The sequence below is a fragment of the Atractosteus spatula genome, chromosome 7 (assembly GCF_055471065.1).
Source record: "Atractosteus spatula isolate fAtrSpa1 chromosome 7, fAtrSpa1.hap1, whole genome shotgun sequence".
Classification (NCBI taxonomy): Eukaryota; Metazoa; Chordata; class Actinopteri; order Semionotiformes; family Lepisosteidae; genus Atractosteus; species Atractosteus spatula.
The window spans coordinates 11,904,368-11,930,628 of NC_142712.1; the positions used below are offsets into that span (position 1 = coordinate 11,904,368).

The 26,261-nt window shown below is 35.5% G+C and overlaps 2 protein-coding genes across 2 annotated transcripts in view; both read left to right on the forward strand.

Annotated features, from left to right (window-relative positions):
* Positions 1-10,893, forward strand: part of LOC148830469 (protocadherin Fat 3-like) — a 91,833-nt gene extending 80,940 nt beyond the window's left edge. Inside the window, exons 4-5 of the mRNA XM_088919884.1 lie at positions 2,773-2,834; positions 10,513-10,893. Coding sequence (XP_088776010.1) covers positions 2,773-2,834; positions 10,513-10,893 — 443 coding nt within the window. The remainder of the gene's footprint in view (positions 1-2,772; positions 2,835-10,512) is intronic.
* Positions 10,894-18,431: 7,538 nt separating this feature from the next.
* LOC148830470 (protocadherin Fat 3-like) overlaps positions 18,432-26,261 on the forward strand; it is a 58,277-nt gene continuing 50,447 nt past the window's right edge. The window contains exons 1-3 of the mRNA XM_088919885.1: positions 18,432-18,441; positions 20,229-20,368; positions 25,678-25,953. Coding sequence (XP_088776011.1) covers positions 18,432-18,441; positions 20,229-20,368; positions 25,678-25,953 — 426 coding nt within the window. The remainder of the gene's footprint in view (positions 18,442-20,228; positions 20,369-25,677; positions 25,954-26,261) is intronic.

Below are 26,261 nucleotides of genomic sequence, written 5' to 3' on the forward strand. Positions count from 1 at the left end.
AGCTACTGAAAATTTTCAAAGTAGTACTGACAAATATTGACTCTTCATTTACTTTCTTGTAAACAAATAGTGTAGCCTTTTAGTTTTGTGAAAAAGAAAAAAGGTGACTGTAAGAGGCCTGTCTCAAGAGAACTCCCTGTGTTTCAGTTCAGCGCGTCTTCACAGTACTTGTTGGAGACATGTTTTGATTTTTTTTTCAAACTGTAAGGACTGTCAAAATATTAGACAGCACTGTCAGCATTTGTCCAAGGGGCATAAATTTCATATTACACATTCTCTAATATAAAGGAAGATTTTTTTTTTCTGAAAGCTAGAAACAAAAAAAACTGTCAAGACTTCTGTGACATGACCAGTGAATACTGTATTGTATTGCCTGCGGCTTTCATCACAGTGTCCAAGGTTAAACCGCTTTGTGCTCTACTGTGCTCTTCTTTGTTGTTTGACTCTCATAGATCTCTTCATGAATTCCATTTTAACTACAATGGGAAACATGGTTTACTCAATGTGACTTCCTACTGCGTCTTAGCTTCATGAATTTGCTGAAGGGCTTTTGCTAAAAAAAAATGATGGAGGAAATATATTTTAAAAGGGCAGCGAGAACAGTTGGTAATCCAGTAACAAAATAGAAGGTGTTTCTGATTTGGGTTTTTGAACAGTATGTTTTTCCTCTTCCTGTCTTTCATCATTTTTTCTCTCTCCTGACATTTTTCTGATTTTTCTATAGCATGATGATTGATGATCAGCAGGTGAGCACTGTGTGTGCTATGCTTGTGTGACAAATACCCACAATCATTATGAAAACTCAAGTGAGCCGAAGCCAGTCTCTATCACACAGAGCCCAGCTGTAGACACCAGATCTGAAATTTGGAATGGAATTTTGTTTTGACCCTTATAGATAATAGATCATACCTGATAGATCATATTTCTTGGTTCATCAAATGTAGTAAAATTAGAAGATCTTAGTATCTGGTTAAGCTGCAAGTGGTTTATTTGTGTGAAAAGGAAAAGAGAAAAAACACGTTTGACCATTTGTCACGCATAAGCAGTTACAGTATGTGTCTTCCTACTGTGGCTATTGCCCACAAGGAGTGACAGCCTGTGGCTGAAAGGACATCCATTTGTTATGATCTCTCAGTTTACTAGAGGGCACATGTGTCGTAAATTAGATTTCTTTCCCACTGATGTGTTACAAAATGCAGGATGCAGGCTTTCAGAAAAATATAAAAAAAACATTTGTATACAGTCTTCAAAAATATTTGAAATAACTCTTGGAGAAAAGGCTTGCTTGCAGAAGATCTGGCTTTATACGGTATATAGTACATACCATATAATTTAAGTAGATTGGTTTTTATGTCATTGCCAGTTGTAAAATGCCCCAGAAGAATTCTTAAAGTTTAAAAAGTTTTGCGGGTGGCTTGTGATTCAGACAAATAAAAATGAAAAATTTGTAACAAAGTGGTGGAGTGGAAGGTGTAGCAGTTCAGGCTAGGCGGAGCAGTGGTTCAGTGGCTAAGGACTTACGCCTGTGGCTGGAGGGTTGCCGGTTCAAATCCCGTGGCTGGCAGGGGAATCCTACTCCGTTGGGCCCCTGAGCAAGGCCCGTAACCCCAACTGCTCCAGGGGCGCTGTACAATGACTGACCCTGCGCTCTGACCCCAAGCTTCTCTCCCTGTCTGTGTGTCTGTGTCTCATGGAGAGCAAGCTGGGGTATGAGAAAAAAGACGAATTCCTAATACAAGAAGTTGTATATGGCTAATAAAGTGATCTTATCTTATCTTGGCTTGCTGGATTAGCACTGTGTAGACTGGTGCCCTGCAAAATGGTGGTGTTCCTCTCCACTGATTAAATATCCGGAAAATAACGTAACAAATTTAAATGACAGGACAAATTACTTCAGAACTGGCCTTGGTCTTGATTGTCTGTATAATAATCACCCAGAATGAGAAAAAGTAATATTTTTGTCTAACTCTGCCTTGTAATTAGTATACAATTATTTTAGGAAGCATAGGTAAAATCTCTGTCTGTGATTGTTGTTTTATGTGAGCTTTAATTAGATGTGTTGTTTGTGATGTCCCCATGCATTGTTGTTAAAAGAATAATATCATGCTTCCTGGCTAATTATTATCCATATTAGCAGTAGTTATTGAGATAGCAGTTCACATAATATCAGTAGCATCAGTGTATTGTTTTCAATAAGAAATATTGTTGTAATATTAAATGCCATTATGACTGTATTGGTATTTAGATACAAGTTGTGACTTCATTTGCTTAAGTGGTCATTAAATCTGATCTAATTTGTTATGCTGTGCTGTATATTTGACCTATTAAGTATATTTTGTTATTCACTTATGCAGGGCACTTACCAACTTAGTACTGCTCATGTAACACTTCACTAACGTTGGAAGTTTCTATTATCCGGAAATATTTGCATGCATATACTACAGTAAACGTCGGTGGTTAGTACTATCCCCTGTCTCATCAGAGGGTGCATACAAGTTACAATGGAAACAGGTGGTGCACACATTACACTTACATAGTGTCATCAACTCTGTACTTCATGGGGACAAGCGTGTGTATCAGATTTCATCGTTTGTTGTGTGGTTTTTAGTCTACATTAGTTGTTAAAAAACATCTACCTTAAGTAGCACCTGGTAAACAACATGCTTTGTGTTTGTGTTTTCTGTTGAAACATTTTTGAATTAAATGCATTTGAACAGAAATTCTACCATCAAACATTGCTACTGTAACCTGATTGTGTTTTTCTTTTTTCAGGCCTCATAACAACAACCACAAGAAAGTTAGATCGAGAGCAACAGGCAGAACATGTTTTAGAGGTAAGAAGCAAGGCATATCAATTAAAAAAAAGCTTGTGTCTTTTTTATTAATGCCAGTCTGTCAGTATTAATGTCAGTGGGAGTTTCCTGTCATAATTGGCTTAATGAGGACAAGTGGGTAGTGATTGAAGAGGTATAACACCATGTAGATATATTATCAGCATTATCCTTCCAATAAAAACAAAAACTTTAAATAAAATAATCTGCACAGACCCCAGAATGATACAAACACTAACCTGAAATTAGTCTTTCAGCTGCATATCATATCAAATATATCATAAAATATACAAAAAACACAATATAAAAAAAATACAAATTCCACTGGTTAACTGCTAAAGGAGCTGTCAGTAGTATTGTTAGTTTGTGTAATGAAGATAATTTATAAGTAGTCTGGGCTTCTGGAATGTGGTTCAATTACATTTAAAGAACATGACTAAAGTACTTTCATAAAATGAAATATTTGTTCCTCCCTCCTTGTAAACTCCTTTATCGAAGGGTTAAGAGCTTATAAAGTAACATTAGTTTTGTTAATATGTTCTCCTTTGTAAATTGGTGAGAGGAAATGACACTGAGGGTAGAATTGCAGCATAGTGTTATTATCCTCAGTTCATTTAGATTAGAAAAATGTAGGTAGAAAATGAGCAGTATGCATGTGGTCTGTTATCTCCTGATTGAAGTACAGTATGCTGGTTTAAATATTAATGATGTTAAAATGTATTCAGAATAATACACATCGAGGTGATTTCTCTGTGGAGCACAGGGCACAGTAATATAAAACCTTAATTCTGGCTATTACTAGTAAACAATATGTATTTTCTGTGTGTGGAAATTGTGCATCTGTGCCCTGTTGCACATACTGTAGCTTTTTGTTTCTCAATGTTGGTAATGGCAATCATTAGTAATGATTTAATATACCGAAGTCCATGTATTCTTACCATTAGAACCGAAAGAGTGGAGATTTTCTTCAGAATCTGTGTTTAATTCCTTCTGAGTACTATTTTGTTAATGATGTTCCTCTCAGGCATGCTTTGTGTTGCTTTAGGAAAAAGGCGCAAGGAACATAATAATATTGTCATTAGTGGCCAAAAGGTTAAAATCTTTAGTTTCTCATCATAACTTAAATTAGTAAAAAACAAAACAAAAAATAGGTATTTTTTAAATAGGTATTTCATAATAGCCTGAAGCCATTTAAACTATTATTTTATCCTGTGGTTTATTGCTTATTATGGTTACAGCTTCTACAACATAAAAGCAACATTTTGTCAAACTTTTATATGTTAAGAGCAATTCTTGCAATTTAATGTAACCATAAAAATCCATTTTCATTTAAAGACTAGCAGAATTGCAGATCAATGTAGTAAAAATGTGACTATAATGATGATTCTGTTGTCACATACATTAAAAGATATTGATATTCTTGGTGTAGATTTAATTAACTTTGATTTTATTTTATGTTGCAAAAGTTTTTTTCTTTTCTTTCCTGCAGTGTAATTAATCTGACCACACTTAAGTATAAATGGGAGCACAATCATGACTTGATGTTTAAAGGGAAAACATACCAAAATGTTCCCAGTGCCTTTTTCCAGCTGGAAGTGTGCTGTGCTGTCTTTTTTAACTTAAGGCTGTAAAAGATCTAACTCACCTTTTACAGAAGGGCCTGCAAGACTTCTTCTGAAAGTCTGCTTCATACTGTAATTAATACTTAATCATTTTGTTGGAATTATTTGTTGTTAAGTAGGTGATTTATATCTTCAAGAAGAGAAAGAGAAAGGTCTGTGGTCTGCGGAGAACAACAGGGAGGGAATTGAAGAAAGTACAGATGGAGCAGGTGTGAGATTATAGATCTTGTGAGGGGGAGGACTGTGACAGAACAATGGCTAAACTTTCCTGGAAGTGCTAAGGCTTCCTGAGAATGTGATACCCTCAGGCTGGATTTGTTTGCTGTGAGAGGTCAAGCAGGTGAAATTTCAAAGCTCCAGAAGGTAGTAAGGATTTGTTTGTCTTCAGGTTTACTTTTAAAGGACAAACGTTCTTACACTAAAAATGTCAACAAGGCTCCTGGAGAAAAACATTGTGAAGTTGATATTGTTGAGTACAAGCGAAGATTACCAAGTTAATGTCTTTGCTGTCTTGTTACATAGAAACTCTTGTAGAAATACTTGGTTTTACCTACAGTATATTTGCAAGTATTCATTTTTAGCCTACTGCTAAGGTCTCTTAGCCTGCTTCTGACTCGTTATATCTTCAGAGCTGGTCCAATATTAGCCAATGCTATAAAGTGACATACAAAATAATATAATCCATTTACTGAGGAGTGAGGAGAGTGCATGAAGAAAAAATAAGGATCAGTATCTCCTTGAAGCCACAACCCACATCACGAGAATTGGACTGCAAATGCATGGATTGCTATCTTCTAACTGTACATATGTTAGTTTAGAATATGCATCTTTCATGTGCAAGTAACATTAAAAGCTGGAGACACTTTTGCACAAACACATCCTTTTAGTTTTCCTGACTTGCTTTCAGAAGGATTTTTTTTCAAGTTGGTCAAATTGGTGTGTTCTTATTTTTAGAACCTCTGATTTTTTTGACATTATAAATGCTCGCATTTGCCTTCTACAAACAAGTTATCTGTTCATGCTCGTGTCATTATCTGCCCAGTATATTTACAGTATTGTGCTCTTTGAATTGCAATGCAATACAAAACTTTACAGACAGAAATACTGTACATATAATCAGTATACTGTAAATTCAGTTGGGTCATTTTTCTGGATTAGGTACTGTTCACATTTATTATCCTTTGACAGTGCTCTGTAGTTTGTTTTTATAAGAAAATTAAGGTCTGAAATATTGTGTTTCGGGTGTAAATGATTTGACTTGAATCATACACCGGCAGGCATTTTTCTGGACTTCTGCATAAGGTTCTCTATTGTCTGTTATGCTGTACATGAGACAGCCTCAGGAGCTCTTAACCAGATGGATCAAAATTATCATTTGTACAGCATCCACAATCCTTTTCTTTCCCTTAAATCTCTCATTTGAAACTGATGGTGTTCGAAGATCATGGAGCATAGCAGTTTCTTACTTGGTAGGTATACTTGGTAGGTCTGATAAACCATTTATTTCTGGCCAAAAATTGGGGTCAGACACCAACCAACATGGTGGCCTGACCCTGTTTGAAATCATCTTCTTATGAATTGCTGCACCAATTGACTTAAAACTTGGCATATCTCATCAACAACTAAAGCTTTGTAAATATTTCTGCCTGGGGTTAACATCTGCCATGTATCTGCCATAAAGGTTGGAGCTTAAAACACAGCAGACTTGGCATATAAAGCTGAATGAGCCTGCTGTTCATAGAGTTGTAGCCTGCTGGTAAACTGTACCCTGAGTCACGCACTGAAGAAATAGCATGCCACTCTGGAAAATCCTAATTCCTTAGGGAATTTAACTGAATTCAATATCATATCGAAGGTCTGCTTGTTTGCCCCCGAAAATGCTTTATTCCGTGACCCCCACCATCCCATATACACATTTTTTATATACTGTACAGTATATATACTTGTGAATGTTCTTTTTAGCTTTTTCAATTGAAGAAGGCTGTTATATGCATTTAACATTTTTAACTATTTTGTCAAATCATTTGTTTTCTAGGCTTTGGTGACTAGCTGAACTGTTTTGGCACAGCAGAATGCTAAATAACTCTCAGCCGATTATCTACCTTTGTTTGAACACAGTAGAGACTGCTTACATTCTTTCATGCCCACGTGACCATTTCAAAGTATGCGACTGTTAAGACTTTGAAAGAGAGCTGCAGTGCTTGTCAGAAGCTGTGGCTCAGTTTCCGTTAGGAAAAAGAAAGAGTGTTATTGAGCTATAGATTCCAAATTTAAATAACGGCGCTTTTCTGCTGAGGTCCAAGTAAAAAGGGCAAGGCAGATGAAAAGGTCTGCTCTGGTAGAATTACCGAATTTGCCTTTCACTGGTAATCCTGACCCTCCTCACACAAGTAGTGGCTGAGAACAGTCGTTTGGCTGTGATTAACAGTGATAGTTTTCGAGTAGAAACTTTGCTAATAGAGGTAATATTGGTGTATTTTTTCATATAAAACCACGATGACAAAAGCAATTGTTAGATCACACAATAATGCACTGTTTGTTGATATTATGTAAGGACCATACTGTAAGTTGAAGATTCATTTGAAATCCTGTGGGTCTTACCGAAAAAGAAATATTTCCATCCTGTTCTGATTCTATATTGTCATGTTGAGGTCTCTGCTGGAAAAGGACCGGCAGGCTGTCTTAATGAGGAAAATTGGACCTTTAACTAGAGGGTTGTAGAGATAATTACTGTTCTGAATAAAAGACTGGAGATCTTCTGTGTTTTTGGATAAAAACTAGCAAGACAATCCCTGCCATTGCAAGTACTCTGATTTGTTCACTTGAGACAGAAACCTGTTCACAAACTGCTGTTTGTACAGATTGCCAAGAAGATCCATACAGTTTGGGTGCAATTTGGATGTCATTCACAACATTTGTTTTCCGAGAGGGTTATAATCAATAGTAAGTATATATCAGAGCACACCATTCCACAGCACAATTAGAGAATACATGTTGCTTTTCTTATCATTGTGTAAGAATTGAAGTACATTGTTTTTTTTTCTTCAGGTTTGAAATGTAACCCAAGAAAATCACTTCAGATCTTGGTCATTTTCTATAGAGTTCTGATGACTGGGATATAACTTTTGTTAATTAGCGGGGATCTACCTGGACTGTATTGTTTGTGAATCAGTGTTTTAATACAGTAGTTGTGTCTCTGGTTGATCTAGTCTGATTTTGGGCAACTTGGCAAAGCAAAAATCAGTACGCATAATCTCTTTATGCAGGGGAACACTGACCATGAGCTGCCTAAATCCTCAGGGCCCATCTGAATCATGGCAGAAGCTTTTTGCTGTGTTGTTCCTTTCTTGATGACCAGAATTTTTATTACTACAGGGGTACAGTAAATCCATCTAAATGCTAATAAATACTGCATTTATAATGAATATAATTTCTATTTACTATTAATACAGTGCATGTTTTGAGGTATGTTTTTACATGCAGTATGTGATACTTCTGATGTTTATGTAGGAACTATACTTTGAGAGGTTTATCTTTGTGATTTAAAAGCTCGTTACTCCTAAGCTCAAACCGGTAAATTAAAAGATCTTTGCCTCATTTCCTTTTTCAAACAAAACTCTTTTTTTTTTGTAAGGGTGTCACAGTTACAAAGAAAAGGAAGCCTAAACCAGCTGCTAAAATCAGTATTTTGTGTTTTGTTCGCTGCTTTTATTTCCTGGGTCAGTTCAGACATCCAAGAGCTTGTCAGTTGTAAATGTAAACATCTTCCAATCATTTCAGGTTGCCTGGAACAGTTCTAGAGCAAGGTCTCCAGATTATGAAGTCTTCCTCTTAATACTTCCGTTGCTTAAGATGTCAACTTCAGTATAGAAAAGCATCGAGCCCTGCATTGATAGCATACATTCACGTTTCCTATTGGGATTTGATCCTATGCCATCACATTGCCAGATGTCGACATTCTCCTCTCTGCACTGTGGTTGTAGAGTGCCATGCCTGCTTGGAGGATTGAGGCATGACTAAATTTCTATCTTGCAGCTGGTGTGATGGTTGTGAATAGTTGAGATGCTGGGGGGAGTTTTGAAGTTTGGCTGGGAGCCCCTGTCCCTGCACACTGGGAACAGCTTCCCCTCTTCATGGGGAAACAAAAAACAATCTTGCTGCCTTTCGGCGTGGCTCAGTTAGCTGTTAGCTCTGTTGAACTGTGCATGGGCAGTAAGAAGCTGAGTCTGTAACTAACGTGAAGTTTCTTCCATTTCCAACCTCTCTGTGCAAATGAGCCTGTAGTAATTCAAAACTGCACTTTAATCCACACTTTTAAAGAATCTATTTCCTGCACTTATCTTTATCAACTTACTTCTTAGTTTCATCTAGACATGTACTCATGGTTAGTCCTCCAGCCTCTGAGCCATTAGCTTTGGTTTGACATTTTTTAAATTTAAGTGTATTTTACTGGATTAATTGAAGTTAAGCCTACAGAATAATTTAATCAACAGAGCGCATAGATTCCACCAACATGCCACTTTAATTTATGTAGGCGAGTAAGAAATAATTTTATAAAAACATAATTGTACTGAAAGTAACACGGATGTTTGTTCAAGCAAGGAACATGATTAGTTAGAATGGAAGCTTTTTTCTGAGTGAAAAATTAGTGAGCACTTAGGAAATTGAATAATTGAAAAAGGGCTACACTTCAGCCAAGTGAATGTAAAGGTTTGCCTAAATTGCATGAACATTGACATTTACTACATAATGACTTAATAGTTTCTGTTGGAGGGTTGTTTTTTTAGTGTTGCAAATCATATCTCAAAATTAATTCCCGCAGACCTTACTGTGTCACGGCACATCTCAAATTCCTGAGTATTTAAGTGAATTCAAGTGTGTAACTGTACCTTTAAAAACCTCCTGAGCCATAGCATGCAAATTCTATAGCCTTCGGTAGAAACCAGACATTCAAACATCTGCATATATGTAAATTTTATGATTTGCTAAGAAATTTTGACAAGTGAAGCATCCCTGTGTAACATCATATCAATGCCAGACCTCCTCTGATTTGCTCACTTGAGACAGGAGCCTGTTTACAAGCAGCACACACATCTTTTCACACTCAAGTTTATTCATGCATTCAGACCTTAAATTGTAAGGCAGTCAGATTCAGTCTCACAAATTAATATTGACATTTACTTTTGTATACCATGTTTATATGCTGTTGTCCCTTCCTTTTCATTTACCAGCTTGTCATTTTCTAGTGAGAATGATTGAATTATTATTCTTAATAATAATAATAATAATATTATTGTATGAAATACAAAAAAGTCTTGTAAGTCTGGAAGGGTAAAGTTTAATGAATCTCAGTTGTCCCTAGAATCATATTTATCATCATTAGTATATCTGTGAAAAATACATTCTTCCTGTTTTAACATTTGAAAGTGATTAACCAATATATTTTTAAATGTGAAGGTTTTTAATATCTTAGTTTAAGAATTTTAGGTCTTGTTATTAAAATCATATTTATTTAAAAAATTAAACTAATGCCGTTTGTTTAGGATGATGGTAGATGAGATTTGTTGTACGATTTGTTGATGCCGTAAGATATCCAGCCAAGATATTACTACGTAATATGACCAAAAAAGAAATTAAATTTGTTTTAGGTATTTACCTTATTATACGTTATGCTTTTGTATTTTGAAAAATGATTTTTTGTGTGCCGTAATATACATTTCCCAAAGGCTTAACACCATTTAGAAATGTTTAAAAATAATTAAAGAAAAGCCTAATTTATTTTCCATTATGTTTTCTTTTTTTATTATCATCACCTTGATTTATCATTAAAATATATCTTGCTTGATTCTGTCATTATTGAGAAATGTGGCAAGCTGAAATTAATTAGCTGTCAGAATACAGGAAACTAGATAAAGAGAGACTTTAGAAATATGACAAGATGTTCTACTTGTCAGAAGATGCATGGAAAAGCAGTTTCCTTGTGTAATTAGCTATATGGGGGGAAAAGTGCTTTGAATTTCACTGAACATCTGGGTGTTTTTTTTCTTTTTTGAAAACAGGTGACGGTTATGGATGGCGGCCCTCCTTCAAGACACTCGACTGTCTGGGTGATGGTGAACGTACTGGATGAGAATGACAACAAGCCCCAGTTCCCTGAAAAAGTGTACCAAATTAAATTGCCTGAAAGGGACCGCAAGAAAAGGGGAGATCCAATCTACAGGGTGTTTGCCTATGACAGAGATGAGGGCCCGAATGCAGACCTCTCTTACAGTATAGTAGATGGAAACGAGGATGGGAAATTTTTTATCGACCCGAAAACCGCAGTGGTGTCCTCTAGGAAGCAGTTTACAGCTGGAAGTTATGACATCCTGACAGTATGTGTTGCTTTGTTGGTCATTTTCAAAGTTCATAACCATCTTATCCAGTACTTCAGTCCCTAATAATGGTAAAAGTTTGTAATAGTACTTTGTAGCTATACTGTACTTGGTAATATTCTTTTTTAGTACTCCGTGTTTGTTTTATTTATTTTGCAAAAAGAACTTGGCCAGATACACAGGTGTACTGTTGGTATTGTTCCATACAGAAACAATGCGAGAAAAAAAACACATTTCTAAATACCATTTATACAAGAGATTATGAGGAAGGGTGGGGTGGGATTCATATTATAATTGTTTTGCAGGAGACAGCAGTTTGACGAGAGGTCTACCCAGACCACTTCAACACATACCCACCTACTAGTTTTAATGTGAAAGCACGTTCAGTTAATTATCAGTACGCCCGCGGTTTTCTTTCTTTTCAAAAATGCCAGATGGATTAGTTTGTTCTGCAAATTAAAGGGCATGATTATTTTGAACGTTCAAACACAGGACGCCACCCACATGAATCCATGTTTGGTTGTATGCTCTGACAGATTGGTGAGGCCCAGCACAAGCATTTGGAAACCACAGAGGAATTTAAAATCTTACATTAATTCTACAACATGGCAATAGCAGTTTTATTATTGTTAGGTAATTGCAGGATGTAAACTAGCTTTAAACTTTCAATAGGTTGAGCAGACTTTAAAAGTTCAATCCATATCATTTAAAATGTAGAAAAACAACCATAATGACTAGGGTGAATTTTTTCTAAATATCCAAAATTAATCTTGGTGTGTCATAGAAGTTAGAACCCCATGTGAAAGGCTGGTGTACTAATAAGTAGAAGTAGAATTTCTCTCATTTAAAACAAAACAGCAAGAACATTTTAAAAAGAAATTGCTTGCTTGCTTCAGTGAACTCCCTGCGGTTAGACACCTTGCAGGATCTGAACAGCAGATAAGAGATTAAAGACTTCAGTAAGAAGCAGCTAAAGTTCACGGATAGTTTTTAAATTTAAGGAAATTAAAAATAAAATTATACTCATTACTTTCCCTAGGATATGTGTTTTCATAAGGGTCAAAAACGTGGTACTTCAATTTGGTTTTTTTTAATGTAACCATTTTGGAAAGCTTTTTACAAAACAGTTATAATGATGTAATTAACAGACAATCCACAACCTTCCTGCAATTTTCAGATAAAAGCATTAGACAATGGACGTCCACAGAAATCATCTACAGCACGCCTACATATTGAGTGGATAAAAAAGCCAGTGCCATCCCCTGTCCCTCTGGTCTTTGATGAACCCTTCTACAACTTCACAGTGATGGAGCATGATAAAGTATCCGAGATTGTGGGGGTGGTCTCCATGCAGCAGCCAGCCACGCCTTTGTGGTTCGACATCACTGGTAAGCCAGAGCAGCTGGAGTCAAGCGGAATTGTCTCTCACTAGGTCAACTCTTCTCCTGACTGTCAATCATTTGATCTGAATTTTTATACTCAGTAGCAGTATTACTAAGGCAGCTTACCTGGATTTTTTAAAAATTAAACCAATAATACTTCTTCATGAACTTGAGCAACTATATTTTTCAAACAATACCACAATCTAAGTCATGACTTCAAAGTGCGTGGGTTGAGCAGATGGATATATCCCTGGATAAATGATGTTTGTCTGCATAGATGGAGTTGTTATTTTTGCTTTACCTTTCTGATTCAGGCTTCATATTTCTGCTTATTTAAACCTCGGGAGCAAAAGAAGACAGATTAACATATTTCGGACAACGCTAGACTTTGGAAAACAAATTGTATGAAACGTTAGTACCATATGTCTTTTTTAAAAGAAGTTATAGTTTATTAAGCATCTCAAACAGTGGACAAAATTCTGCACTGGAGCAGAAAGATTTAAAAGGCATTCCTGTTCATTCTCTTATTTGTTATGCTTGGCTGAACTTAAATAACATTAAAAACCAAACTGTATTGACCTTGACCACTTTTAAAAAAAAATCAAACTTCAGATCAACGACTTTCTGACACAGCAACATTAACTTGGTTTCCATTGATAGGACTAAAGCTGTTTGTTTTATGAAACACGGTCATTTTGTGACTGGAAACAATGCTGTGCATTTTAAGAGATTTGTAAAACCCAAGCATCTCTCTTTGTTTTCAGCACCTGTATAATGTCTAGTGGTATAAAAATAAGAGAAACAATGGAGATCTTTAAAAGCATGTGTCATATTACATCTATATCAAAACAGTAAATAAAACAATTAACAGTAAATAAAGAGTACATCGAATTACATTTACTACATGGCATCATTAAAGCATCCCTTCTTCTATACAGTATCTGTGCTCATTTATTTCTATGTACACATAGCAGAACACATTTTGGGGACACTGACATCCCAACTGACAGTTGTATATATTACAGTGAGCACCCTTCAAGCTTTGGGTGAAAGGTAAGAGCAGCAGTCACTGCTCTTAATACGTCAGTGGACAGGTTAGCTGTGTTTGTGTCTGCTGACTGACTTTTATTTGCAAAAGGGTGGGATGAAAAATCATATGACCATTATATCTGCTGAAGTAATGTGAACTGATGAAGCTCTAGTTAACATTCATATCAGTAACTCATTGGAATACATATACTGCATATGCAGACTCCTGTCTTCCACCCTAAACATAAAGGATGTACATTCATCCATAAAATATTTTCCATATTTGCTTAGGGATGTCGGAACAGTTAATTAATAGTAAATAAATTAAGTTAATTAAGCTGTCATTCAGGAGAAAGTCCTTTCCATTTGACAATTCCACAAAGATGATTAACGTACTCTCATACATGGGCATGCACAGTATCTCAGTTTTTGTTCACTTTCTGTGTGTGAAAAGATAAAGTTGCTCAAATTTAAAATGAAAGTTCAGGAAAGATCTTTAATTTTGAATACTTGAGTTTTTATTCAGCTGGTGATATACAGTACAGTAGATTTCTTCTCAAAGACAATTGAGAGAATTTGTTCTTAATTTATTATCCCCACTACATGTTTTGAATATGATAGAACTCTCTACTGCTTGAGTTAATTGGGATGATATCTTAGGGTAAAGTTAGTCTCAAATGAAATTAGAATAAAATATTATTTTAATAATAATAACAGCTTAATTGTTATCTACTGTACCGGTAAGAATTGTTACAATACACTTAGTTATGGTAGATAAAGATTATTGTGGCTAGCAAAAACTAGTGAGAGAAGGGGAAATGTGGTAGCAAAGAAGAAGTTTTGAATATCGTCCTTTAACCAATATCACTTAAATGTGGAAGAAACTGTTACAAAATCATGAGTGCAAAATGGGATTATGTGTTACCTTCATTTTCAGTCTACACTTGAATTCCATCAAAACATTCTGTTAACAATCTGAAAGAAGTTAAACTGTATGCATTCTGTGTTTATGTTAGTTTATCCCACAGCATGGTAACTAAGAACTCGTGTTATATAGAAATTGACATTAATTTACACAGTTCCATCTTAATATCTACAACGGATGTTTCCAGTTACCAGTCAAGTTTACTAAAAGCAAGCAGTGAAAGCACTTCATTTGATGAGAAACTAAATTAAACTTCTCTTCTAATCACTCAACTTGTTCATCAATTAGCATTCTTAAACTGCAGAGACTCTGTAATTCATGTTGCCTGTACCTGATTTTTCACTTATTACTGAATGATACTGAAAATGTAGGACAGGGCAGAAAATCCCATTCCCATTATTTAACAGTTCCTTATGGTTTTAAGTGATACCTGATTGTATTCCTGATTGTCTTTAAACTGCCAGCAGTTTCCTTCCCAGCCATCATTGATTCTTGTGATTATATGATTGTGTTAATTAAAAGTATTCTACAAGAGAACAAAGATGTGAAAATTAATAAAAATAATTCTTGGAAGCTATACTGAAGGAAATTTACTAAAGCTGAAGCTTATTTAACCATCTTGTATATTTCCCTTTTTTATCCATTTTTTTCATTTGTCCAACAAAGCATTGAAACAGTAAGTATAGAGAAGTATATACCTTCTGCATTTACTTCCAGCTTTTCATGCTTTGATTATCTTCTTTGTGACTTTCTTTGCCTTTGCTCCTTACTCAGGCTTCACATTTCTTTTTCTTAAACCATTTTCTTTCTTCCTTTCTCTTCCCTTTTCCTGTTAATGCTTCGCACCTTGAAGGTGGCAAACATTCCCGGGAGATGTTCTATATTCTTCAAACAGCTTGTGGCAGGAATTGTTCAACAGAAGGTATCTCCAGTTCGAACAGAACTGCATTCGATTTGTTTTACCATTATTGAACGCTTCTTTATTGTTTTCGTCAAAAATCTATCTGTAGATGGTGAACTGAGTACAGCCTTGTTTATAGACACAGGCTGTCTAATAGTAACATTTTTGAAGATGACAGCACTTCGTCTTTTTTTTTGGCTTAACAAATCTGACCTTAGATTTTTTGTTTGTATATGTTGCTATGTTGTTTTTTTCGTGGTAGAAGTTTGCTAAACATAAAAGTGAGGAACTGGTTTATCTATAAAAATAATATGCTGATATATTTGCTAGATTTTGGATATGTCAGTTGTCTGCATATCACTTTTATAACAGTAGATTAACAATTTTACCTGTGAATTATTGTGATACATCTATTAAACCTTTCGGTCTTAAAAAATGTGTAACTTCAGGGGCAGAATAAGTAGTCCCATCATTTTAACCTTAAAAATGTAATGTGCTTATAAGTTATTCCTAGTAAGGTTATTCTTGGCATTTGGTGGCCAAACCAAAGCCTCTTTTAGAAGCATAGGGCACAAGGCAGGACACAAAATTGGACAGTGTGTTAACCCAAGACCAGAGATCTGGGAGGCAGAACTGTGAGTAGTGATGATCACCATGACACCACTTCACTCCTAGCAAATCCAAAGGATATTAACAAATATGAAGGAGGATATTAAGTCTATTGCAAATTGTGAAATGTTAACGTATTATTAAATCGGTCATACTTTGGTTTTTGAAAAATCAGGTAAATGTATATTTTTTTCACATATGAGTTTCTATTAGTGGCTTTTAAGATGCTAGACAATGTCTGTGAAACTAAACATTGTGGTCATCTTCAATCATCCTGTCAGCATACTGCGGAAATTTCTTGCAATGCCTAATTATCTGGTTCATTGAATGAGCAATTATGTTTTGTGGGTAGTAGGATAATGCATGGTCACTCTGCTGATTTTAACAAAATGCAATTGTCTTGGATGATCTTTTAACACACACAAATAAGTGTATGGGCTCAGGTTATTGACAGAAGTTGGAAAATTGTGATTAAAATAAATGGGTAGGAGGTAGTGAATAAATACTTGCAAGTGAAATCTTCACCTAAACATCACAGATTAATTTCTCTGGCCAAGACCTGTCTGTAACTGTGAGTATTTCACATCACTGGACAATTAAACCATTTAAGTTTGGAGTTACACCTTAAAATTATCTCAGACTTTTCTTTCTTATGAATATGGCTATTTTTTGTTACATAAGGTAAGTATATAATGTGTAACAACTAAAGGCTTTATACTTCACTTTAGTGAGGACGAAGATTGTGACTTGAAAATCATGATGAATAGTTAAGTCTCGAAAGAATGCTTTTGAATTCTCCACTTGCGCTTTGCATCCTTGTCTGTTTTTAATCTTTACCTGTGTTTATGATAATTGTTTAAATATAGCTGTTACATTCAGATGTGATTGTTAGACTTTAAATGGAATGAGGTTCATGTTTAATTATTTATCTTTATCTTTCATATGGTTTTCTTCAAGTAAATTGCATTTCACAGTTTCCTTTAATTAGTGTTTTAATGCATTGAAATTACTAATATGTCTTTACTTACTGTAAGTTGTATAAATTTAAAACACCAGTACAACTTGTTTACTTGATACTGCACAAAATTATGATAAGCTGTCCAATTTCTGCATCTCTTGTAAGTAGAACAGGTGTATTCTGAATTGTTACTACAGAATTCACCAACATTATCCCCATAATAATTGCCATAATTCACAATACCACTATTTCAAGCATTTGTGAGGAAGAAAATTAGTTTCTGTCACTACCTTAAAGTAGATGCTAGCAAGAAAGGTTGACAGATTTATTGAGTTTTTTATTCTTGAACAACAAACACATTTTAATTGGTGCTTCATTCCTGTTGTCATCTTCATCTGAATTCAGAGGATCCATAAGGAAAAAATGAAATTTGTATGTCTCATAAAAAGATATAACTGTTCAAAGGTTAACTTCAATTTAAGGTGTAAATTAATTAGTTTTTTTTGTATTTCTGTTTGCTCCCAAATTAACTTTTAGTGCAACAGAGAACAAGCCTTTTGTGTTTGCCATTGTAGGGATAAAGTAATGAACTTTTAATCTATTTTTAAGGAAAGGATGCAATTTTGATGTTCAGCAGAGTGTTTAATAGCTACTTTGTGTGAAGGGGTTTTGTTTCCCTCTGTAATTTATTGAAGAACTTGTCGTTCTTTTTAAGTCTGAAACCAGATGTAATTGTTTAGCTTGATTTCAATGCAACATTTTTGTCATTAGAGCTGAATAGTCCTTTGCTTTAAAAAGTCTTTCACATAGTATTTATGGCAAATCAATTTAAAGCAAAGCTAAACACTGCAACAGTGTGTTTTTTCTGACAGGGCTCTGCAGAAGTCTATGGAGAATTCCTGATCGCTTTGAATTATGACGTTAATTACATATTCTGGGTAATTACATGCTTGCAAGCAATTAATGAGGGTCAAGTGTATATGATGATGGTTAACAAGTTTTTTTTTAATAATTCGGAAGAATAGGACCACAGCTCAGCAGCAAATGTTTCCAGTAGTGCCTCCAAACCAGATTATTTCAGTAGTGTTTTTTCTTGAACCCAATTCTTTACCTTTTTCAACTTTTTATATAAATTAGAATTTGATACATGAGCATTGTGCGCTCGTTGACAGTGAGAGAATGGTGAAGAAAGAAATTTGGTACATCTTAAGTAGAAATGTTTACTCTTTAATACACATCAGTAAAAAAAAGAAAACAAGGATTTAATATATTAAATCTCTTGCAGAGTTGAGGTCAGATTATTTGAAATGCACTGAAGAATGAAACAGCAGTAGCTCTTTTCTTGTTTTAAGTTCTCTGCAGCATTGCTAAAACTAAAGTAGTGTGGCATCAGGCATAAAACTAAGCAATGATTAAGCCTACTAATTCAGCCTAATGCTTAAAATCAGAAAAAGACCAAGGAGCATCAGGTCTTTAAATCAATTTGTTTTGTGAAATGGCACTGCCTTTTAATTAAGGTTTTTTGTCATGGTTAAATCTGGGTGAAAAGTACATAACTAGGTGGAACTAAAAATAAACTTGGAGCTTTAGTTTCTTTTGCCAAAGCTTTCCATTTTGGCTCCTGGTGGGTTAATTTCCTTTAGAAAAACATTCTGCAGATATTTACTAATTTAAGGCCAGATGTTGAATAATTTTGTACATGCCATAGTGTACAAAAACCTAGCCTGAAGTTAAAATGCAAAATAAAAAAAATGACTTTATCACCATGTTTATTATTGCAGCAGATGTATACAGTGTGAGATGAATTTTGGTAAGTTATACTATAGCACTGCAGCACACCTACTGACCATGAAAAATATGATCTAGTATGAAGTGTTGTGCTTCAGTTTTAGTAGAATAAATTCTGGGAGATGTTGTTCGCTATCATAGGACTAAAGCATCATGAAATTGAGAGAGTTTCAGTAATGCAGTCAGTGTAAAAGATACTGTATAGAGGATTGAATGGCATGACACTTGGAATACATTTTACAGCTCTAAGCAGACTTTTTGTCATTCTGAAATTACAACATATGGCTGTTAAGAGTGCTTTCTTTTTAGTAGTTGTGTTCAGCACACTGTATGGAAGGTTACATAATGTTACCTTAAATTTAGAATGCTAAAAATTGTTCTAAAATTAGTTTTTACTTTAGATTTGTAGTTTGAGAAAAGTTTTGTAATTTTGTTTATCACATTAATATCACGGTAATAATTTTAGAAGCATTTTCTCCCTGTCTCCCTGTTTTGCTGTCGTGTTTTCCTTTTTATTAGTCATAACCAGAATATAAATAGATACATTAAGCCATGCACTTATTTACCATCAGGAAACAGTGAGGACAACCACATACAGTACAGTACGTAGGCTTAAAGCAAAACAAGGGGGTTGCTTCTTCAGTTATTCTGTAAATGATGAGCACTTGATGTTTTGACTCAGAAAGCAATGACACATGGATTTAATCATGGCTATTTTTTAAAACTACATAAATCTAAAAGAAATCAAGCCAAACTTTAGCATTTGAGATAACCCAATTAATGAAAGGTACAGACAAATCAGTGTCTTACAAGATAGGATGCAGGAATTGAAGTACAAAACTAAGCTAGGGGGTGCATAGTTTCACGCTGCCTGCTGGTATCTTTACACTTTTAATGCTGAAGACAAAAAATAAATCTCAACAATAACCCCGTTGGCATTGAATTGTGTTTTGCGCAATTGTGTTTCTATGGAAATGACTGGATATTTTTTGTAAATTATTGAAAACGGTGTAGTTAATATCAAGACAAAGGTAGAAAGTAGCAACCATTTTTAGATCTTTGAAGGTCTGCAGTTGAGTTTATTGCAAGAACTGCATCGTACCTATTAGGAAGAATATAAAAATCTAAAATGTGTAATGAACCTACAGGTTTTTATTTCTATGTATTTTTTTTTCTGAAAATGTTGCAGATGGCCAGGAAATTAATTTCGCAAGTACAATTAAATTAATGGCTGTAAAGGAGGATTTTTTTTTTTCATTTTCATGCTTCTGTTGCATTACTAGAAGTACTTTGTAGAATTACAGATTTATAAGGTTTTACAGTTTACAAATAAGCAACATGTACTGGATTTATATAAATTGTGGTTTTGTTTGTTTTTATGTAAATTTTGAACTTATTTTTCTCCATACAGCCTAATACCTTGACAGCAGTGAATTCTTAAGGTTCTTTTATCCCAGCCTGCCATAGAATTATCTGCATTCCCACATGTGAATCAATTACAGTCCTGAGATTCTGCTCAGTAACAGAGTTCACTTCTAAAGTTCCATTTCACAGTGCTTATACAGAGTTCAGGCTCCTCTAAATTTGTTTTTAATGATAAAAATAGTCTTGAAAAATTGCACATTCTGAATTTTGAATGGAGGAGAAACATGTCTTTGCTCTGGGTTTTTCTATTTCCCCCTTCCCTCTTAATTCAAGTGATACATTATAAGCTCAGCATTGCATGTGTGGAATGATAATGTATTTATTTCAGTCTTCATTATCAAGCTCTCAACAGTCATGAATGCTTTTATTTTCGAATTTCCCTAGGTGGAAACTATGACAGCATATTTGACATTGAAAAAGGCGTGGGGACGATTGTCATTGCAAAGCCACTGGATGCAGAGCACAAGTCATTGTACAACATGACTGTAGAGGTGACTGATGGAACCAATGCAGCCTCCACACAGGTACACAGTTTCTAATGTGTTGACAGCAGTGCTACTATATGGCATGTTTGCTCCGAGTTCTATTTTTGAACTCAGAATGAAGACCACTGTGTTGTTATTTTGTTCTTCAGACCTCCAGACTGATGTAAAAGTGATTTTTTCAAACTAACTGTACATTACAAACCCATGTTTATGGTTCAATGTTTTAGTTTCATATGGTCTGTGTGGATTTATTAATCCATACATTTGCTTCTAGTTCAGTGCACGTGGTGACGCATAAGGAAGAAAAATGGAGACGTTTAAACAGGTCCTGGGCGTTGTAAAGTCAAGTTTGTTAAATAACGTAATGTCTTCATGGAGATTAATAACACAAACTACATGCAATATCGGTTGCAAAGCTTTTATAAAAAAGTCTTGAAATTCAGGGGATTTCCCCATTTATTCTACATCATCTTATTATAGCTTTTATTTCCGAGAACAACCTCCATTATTAACGACATTTATTTAAAGTATTCTGAACTGCATGATCTATTATGTCAGCAGGTTTTATGAATGACCCTGCCAGACATGTTAATTCTGGTAGAATCTGTTCTAGGACCAAGATAAAACACTTTTTTGCAGTAAGTGTAATTTATCAATGGTCAAGGTGAGAGGTTAAGAAAGAGATTATTGTTAGAATCCCAAGTTATTCATCATGTTTTTGTATCAGCCAAGTGTTACAAATGATCTTCAGAATTCTGCATTTCAACCTATAAACTTAAGGCCCTGATAAGTCTTAAGTTGCAACTTTAAATTCTGAAAACATTGAGAGTGAAGAGAGAGCCACTTTGTCTCTCCTTTGAGTGTCTGCATGAATGTGTCACTTTAACAGATATTACGTGGTAGAAGAACGCCCACTTGCATCAAAAGAAATATTCACTCTATTTAGACATATTTGTTTTTGGAAAAAGTGCATGGATTTTGGATATTATTTCACCCTGCAGAAAAGTCTCACCTGCAGAAAAAGTCTTTAACCTTAATCTAATCTTAATCTAGGCTTTAGTTTCAGAAAAACAAATAAAATGCACTGGTATTTCCCACTTACAGTATCTAGAAAAAAAGGGCTTTCATGCCTTATGGGTGTTGGAGGCCGGACTGTGTAAATCCACTGTTGCTCATCATCTAGGGTGACCACAACTGACAATTTTTAGCCTGGCAAGTCACAACACAAGTCATGATACCTGGTCAAGATTGATAAATCATCATGCTTTTACCTCTACAAGTTCTACCACAAAAGAAACACAAGGTTGCAACAACCCACATATCGGCATTTCAGTTGTGAGGAGGCAGCTTAACAATGATTCTTTAGAGGGCAAATGATCACACGTGATCATTAAGTGAGGGATGAACCTCCTGTGGACTTACTAGCAGTGAAATTTTCTCTTTCTCTTTAGCGCTGAATCCAGATTTGTCTTTTGTGTAGTGCGCCCTGATGGTAACTGTTAACTACTGGTGTAACAGACCCATCAATGCCAAGTCCAAGTACAATGGTCTGGGTAGGACTGTCGCTACAAAACTTGTAGTGATTGATTGCAACCTGACTGCATGGCATTTCATTGATGTCTTTGGACCTCATTTCCTGCCCTTCATGCAAGCTCATCCTGACATATCACATGAACCCTATTCACCAGACTTGAGCCCTGTTGAACATCGAAGAAGTGTATGTTTGTCAAGGCTCTACAAGAAGAATAGGACAGAAATGATCAAGATATCATCTGTAACCTGTTGCAGAGCATCATGCATCACCCATGTACAGCTAGTATGGTCCACACACGCATCTTTAGCGCTGAATCCAGATTTGTCTTTTGTGTAGTGCGCCCTGATGGTAACTTATAACTACTGGTGTAACAGACCCATCAATGCCAAGTCCAAGTACAATGGTCTGGGTAGGACTGTCGCTACAAAACTTGTAGTGATTGATTGCAACCTGACTGCATGGCATTTCATTGATGTCTTTGGACCTCATTTCCTGCCCTTCATGCAAGCTCATCCTGACATATCACATGAACCCTATTCACCAGACTTGAGCCCTGTTGAACATCGAAGAAGTGTATGTTTGTCAAGGCTCTACAAGAAGAATAGGACAGAAATGATCAAGATATCATTTGTAACCTGTTGCAGAGCATCATGCATCACCCATGTACAGCTAGTATGGTCCACACACGCATCTAGCCAATGGCTTTCACGGACGACACCCCTTTGATCAAAACTGCTGATGAAGAATGTTAATCAGTAAAATGGATTACCTATGTCACGTCTGTTCAATGAAATGTCAGCACACCTGCTGAATAAAAAAGATTTAACTTCACTGATAGCTTTGTGAATTTGGTGCAGTTATAAGTGATAAGTTTCTTTTGATGCTCAGTATATAAAGAGAAAATGATACATTCATATCTTTTTCCTTCACAGGTGTTTTAACTGATAAACACAGAGGTAAAATATTAATCCTGAACTAAAGATTGTGCGTAGAATACTAAAAAAGAAAGATGTGAAACAGCAAAGTGTCATTGTTGCTTAGATGTAAGTAGCTAGACTAAACTTTGGATTAAATGAAAACTGACCCATCACCCTGGTGTCAATATCAAGCCTATTGGTTTTAGTATCTTGTAATGGTGCGTCTACCCAATGGAAACCCAAGTCAGAATTTTGATTTAGTCTGAATCTAAGAGCAGATGTGTTTTCTGCTATGTAATAAGTATTTTTAAATTTGTATATATTCAGTGTCTAGTGGATGCTTTGATGTTCTTTGCTTTCTGCATTGGATGCGTTATTTGAAGTACCATGTGCTGTGGAAGCACATTGTTCCGACTACTGGCTGCAGACAGAAAGTCTGTTTGATATCACCTATGCATCATTCAGAATTGACAAGGTTATTAGAGTAAAGACCGCCTACTGTTTCTGAGTGCTACTTTATGTGACATGAAGACAAAAGGACTTCACTGCTGTACCATGTCAAAACAGATCTGAGCCCAGTTAAAAATTGCATAACACACTTAGCGACTTCCTGTAAGGTAATACTAGCAGTGAAAAGTGTATTTCATAACTTCTTATTACAAGTTATTCATTACAAATGGTTTGTAGCCCTTAATAAGGACTATAAGGTGTTTCCTTTTTTAGTGCCCTTTTAGGAGACTGCTTGAAAGGATGAATTTGATAAAGCGCAGATAAAGCTGATTGGACACACAGCACCTATTACGGATGCCAGAAAACTTGCAAAAATAGCACGTCAGGGTGTTTGCGCCAGCATTCTAGATGTTAATCTCATATAATTTTCAGTCCATCAAAGGAAATATTCATTCAAAATTCAGTGAGGAATTTCTAGTTTTCAGTCCTTTGCTGTAGTTTCAAGCTTAAACATTATTTGCATTTTTATAGAGTTGAGTTTTACATAGCACAGGTCCTTCACATACATATTCTAACTGCTCTTTAGTGTCCATACAAAAAAGTGAAAATACATTACTTCTGTTTATACAGTATATATTAATTCAGTTGCTGAAGTTATGCTGTCAAAACCAAAAAATATTGTGGTCAGATTAAAAGAGAATGTATTTTTCTTCCTCAGTTTTCTTTTAGGTTTATATGTACTATAAATAAGATCACTTGTTTTAGTTAGCTTTTCCCACAGACCACAGTGAATAATGGTAAGGAATAGGCTTTTTCTTTTAAATGGTGTAGGCACTTATATGTATGCTTAGTAGGCTGCATCTTTTATCAAAATGTTGCTTCAGCTTTAGGGAATAGGAAGTGAACAAACAGACCTGGAGAAGGGTTTTTTTTCTGAAAGATAACAAGAGCTGAATGCAAATGAAGGCTTACTGCGGGAATGAAAGAAAAGCCAATCCTCGTTAAAGACTCAAAGAATTAAAGGGCCAAATTAAGCCAAAATCTGCTTTTTCCTGTCCCTGAGACGGAATAGTTTCTGACACTGAAAAACTAATTACTGTTCAGACTGCTTAAGAGGGGAAGTAAACTTTTCATACACAACAAAGGAGCATACTTTGATGAGTTCTCCTTACCTCTTGTGTAACAAGCGCATTATGAATATGGCATGTTAATTACCTTGCATTATGATTTATTTGTGTTTATTTAATTATATTATTGGATGATTTAGGTCGGTTTTAGAAAATGGGAAGACCAGTCCCGTTGTAAATGCAACAACACGAATGATGCTATAGAAAGGCCCAGAATGATATTATAGAAGATCTTCTGGAGGCTTTGTTTCTTTAAATAAAAAATGTGGGTCATCTCGCTTAATCATCATGTCATAGCAAAACACTTCCTTTCTTTTGTTGTGATTTGTGTATTGCTCAGTCCACTTAGAATAACAAAGCTGCTGCCTGCGAATCAATCACCTTTTGTTATTTTCAGTTATTATTCTGTGCAGTCTATTAGTGGTTTCTTTTCGGCATCTCTCTCCCTGCCATTCGACACTCTTGTCCCATCTGTCTGCTTAGTCTCTTAATGCCGTTGGCACCGAAAAACTCATTGGAACCCATGGGATCACTGATGGACAAGTAATACAGACAACAATTTGTATTTAGTCTCCCTACAGGGAATCCGTCAGATCTGAAAATAGGTAGTTGACAGTTGGGACTAGGGCAGAGCTTAGGGGCAAAGGAAAGTTATTATTCCCACTTCATTTTTTCCAGAATGAAAAGTAATGTGGCTGCATTGTCTTTAGAGATGATTCATTGTGGTTGTCGGTTGTGCACTACTGTAGCGTTAAAGGCAGCCAGGATTTGCCTCTAGAAATCACAACACTGGGAACAAAAGCAGCTTTCAGAGATTTCCAGGTCTAAATAAAAGAACTTGCAGACGGGACACTTTTTGCCATTGTTGTTGGAAAGCTGCAAAACATGGGAGAAATTCTTTGTCATGGTTTGGAAATCAGAATGGCCATGGGAGTCAGATAACAGCAGTTTTTAAAGTGCTCACAACTCAATATTTAGTATTCTATTTTTATTTTTTTCTAAAGATTCCTATTTTCTTTTTTGTGTGGTAAGCTTCTTAATTAAGTTCGGGAAAAGTTTCTGTGGAAGATGATAGCATTGTTTGCCTCGTGTAGTTTCACCCTCCATATGCTGTCAAAAGGAACTGTGGATGAAAACATTGTTAAACCAGTAGTTTCGACAAATGGTTGCAAGGTGAGCTCTGAATATCAAAAACAGAGCTACCTTTGATCTCTGATTTGGTCAGCACTTGATTCACATACAGTCTTCATTTGTTTAGAAAACCTTTGGCACAATCCCCTTTTCGCAGTTGTTTTACATCTGTCTTGTTTTGCACCTCAGGTGTTTGTTACAGTGCTGGATAACAATGACAATGGCCCAGTGTTCTCGCAGCCTAGTTATGACATCACCATCTTGGAGGACACACCTGCTGACACAGAGGTTCTCCAGGTAATAGCCACGGATAAAGATGAGAAGCATAAACTGAGCTACTCCATCCATAGCAGCATTGACCCCGCCAGCATGCGCATGTTCAGGATAGACCCTGGCACAGGAACAATATACACAACGGAGAGACTGGACCATGAGTCACGTGCCCAGCACATCCTCACTGTCATGGTAAGAGACCATATGTCTGGCAGACAGTTCATGTTTAAACACAGTTTAATGTTAAGTTCTCTTCAGGCTTTAAATTGATTAAAAAAAAACATTTTTAATATGTTCAAAACTTTTCCTATTGTTTATTATTATGCAATAATTATTATGTCCATTTTTATAAGAACAATACTCTTAATGTTTCATTCTGACAAAATAAAGGTTATTGTGAAGTCAAAGGAATCTTGCCGATTTTAAATTGCTTAATTTTTGAAGAAGTTTTAGCTGACTGATCACTGATAAATAGGATTGATTAAATCAGCTGATTATAG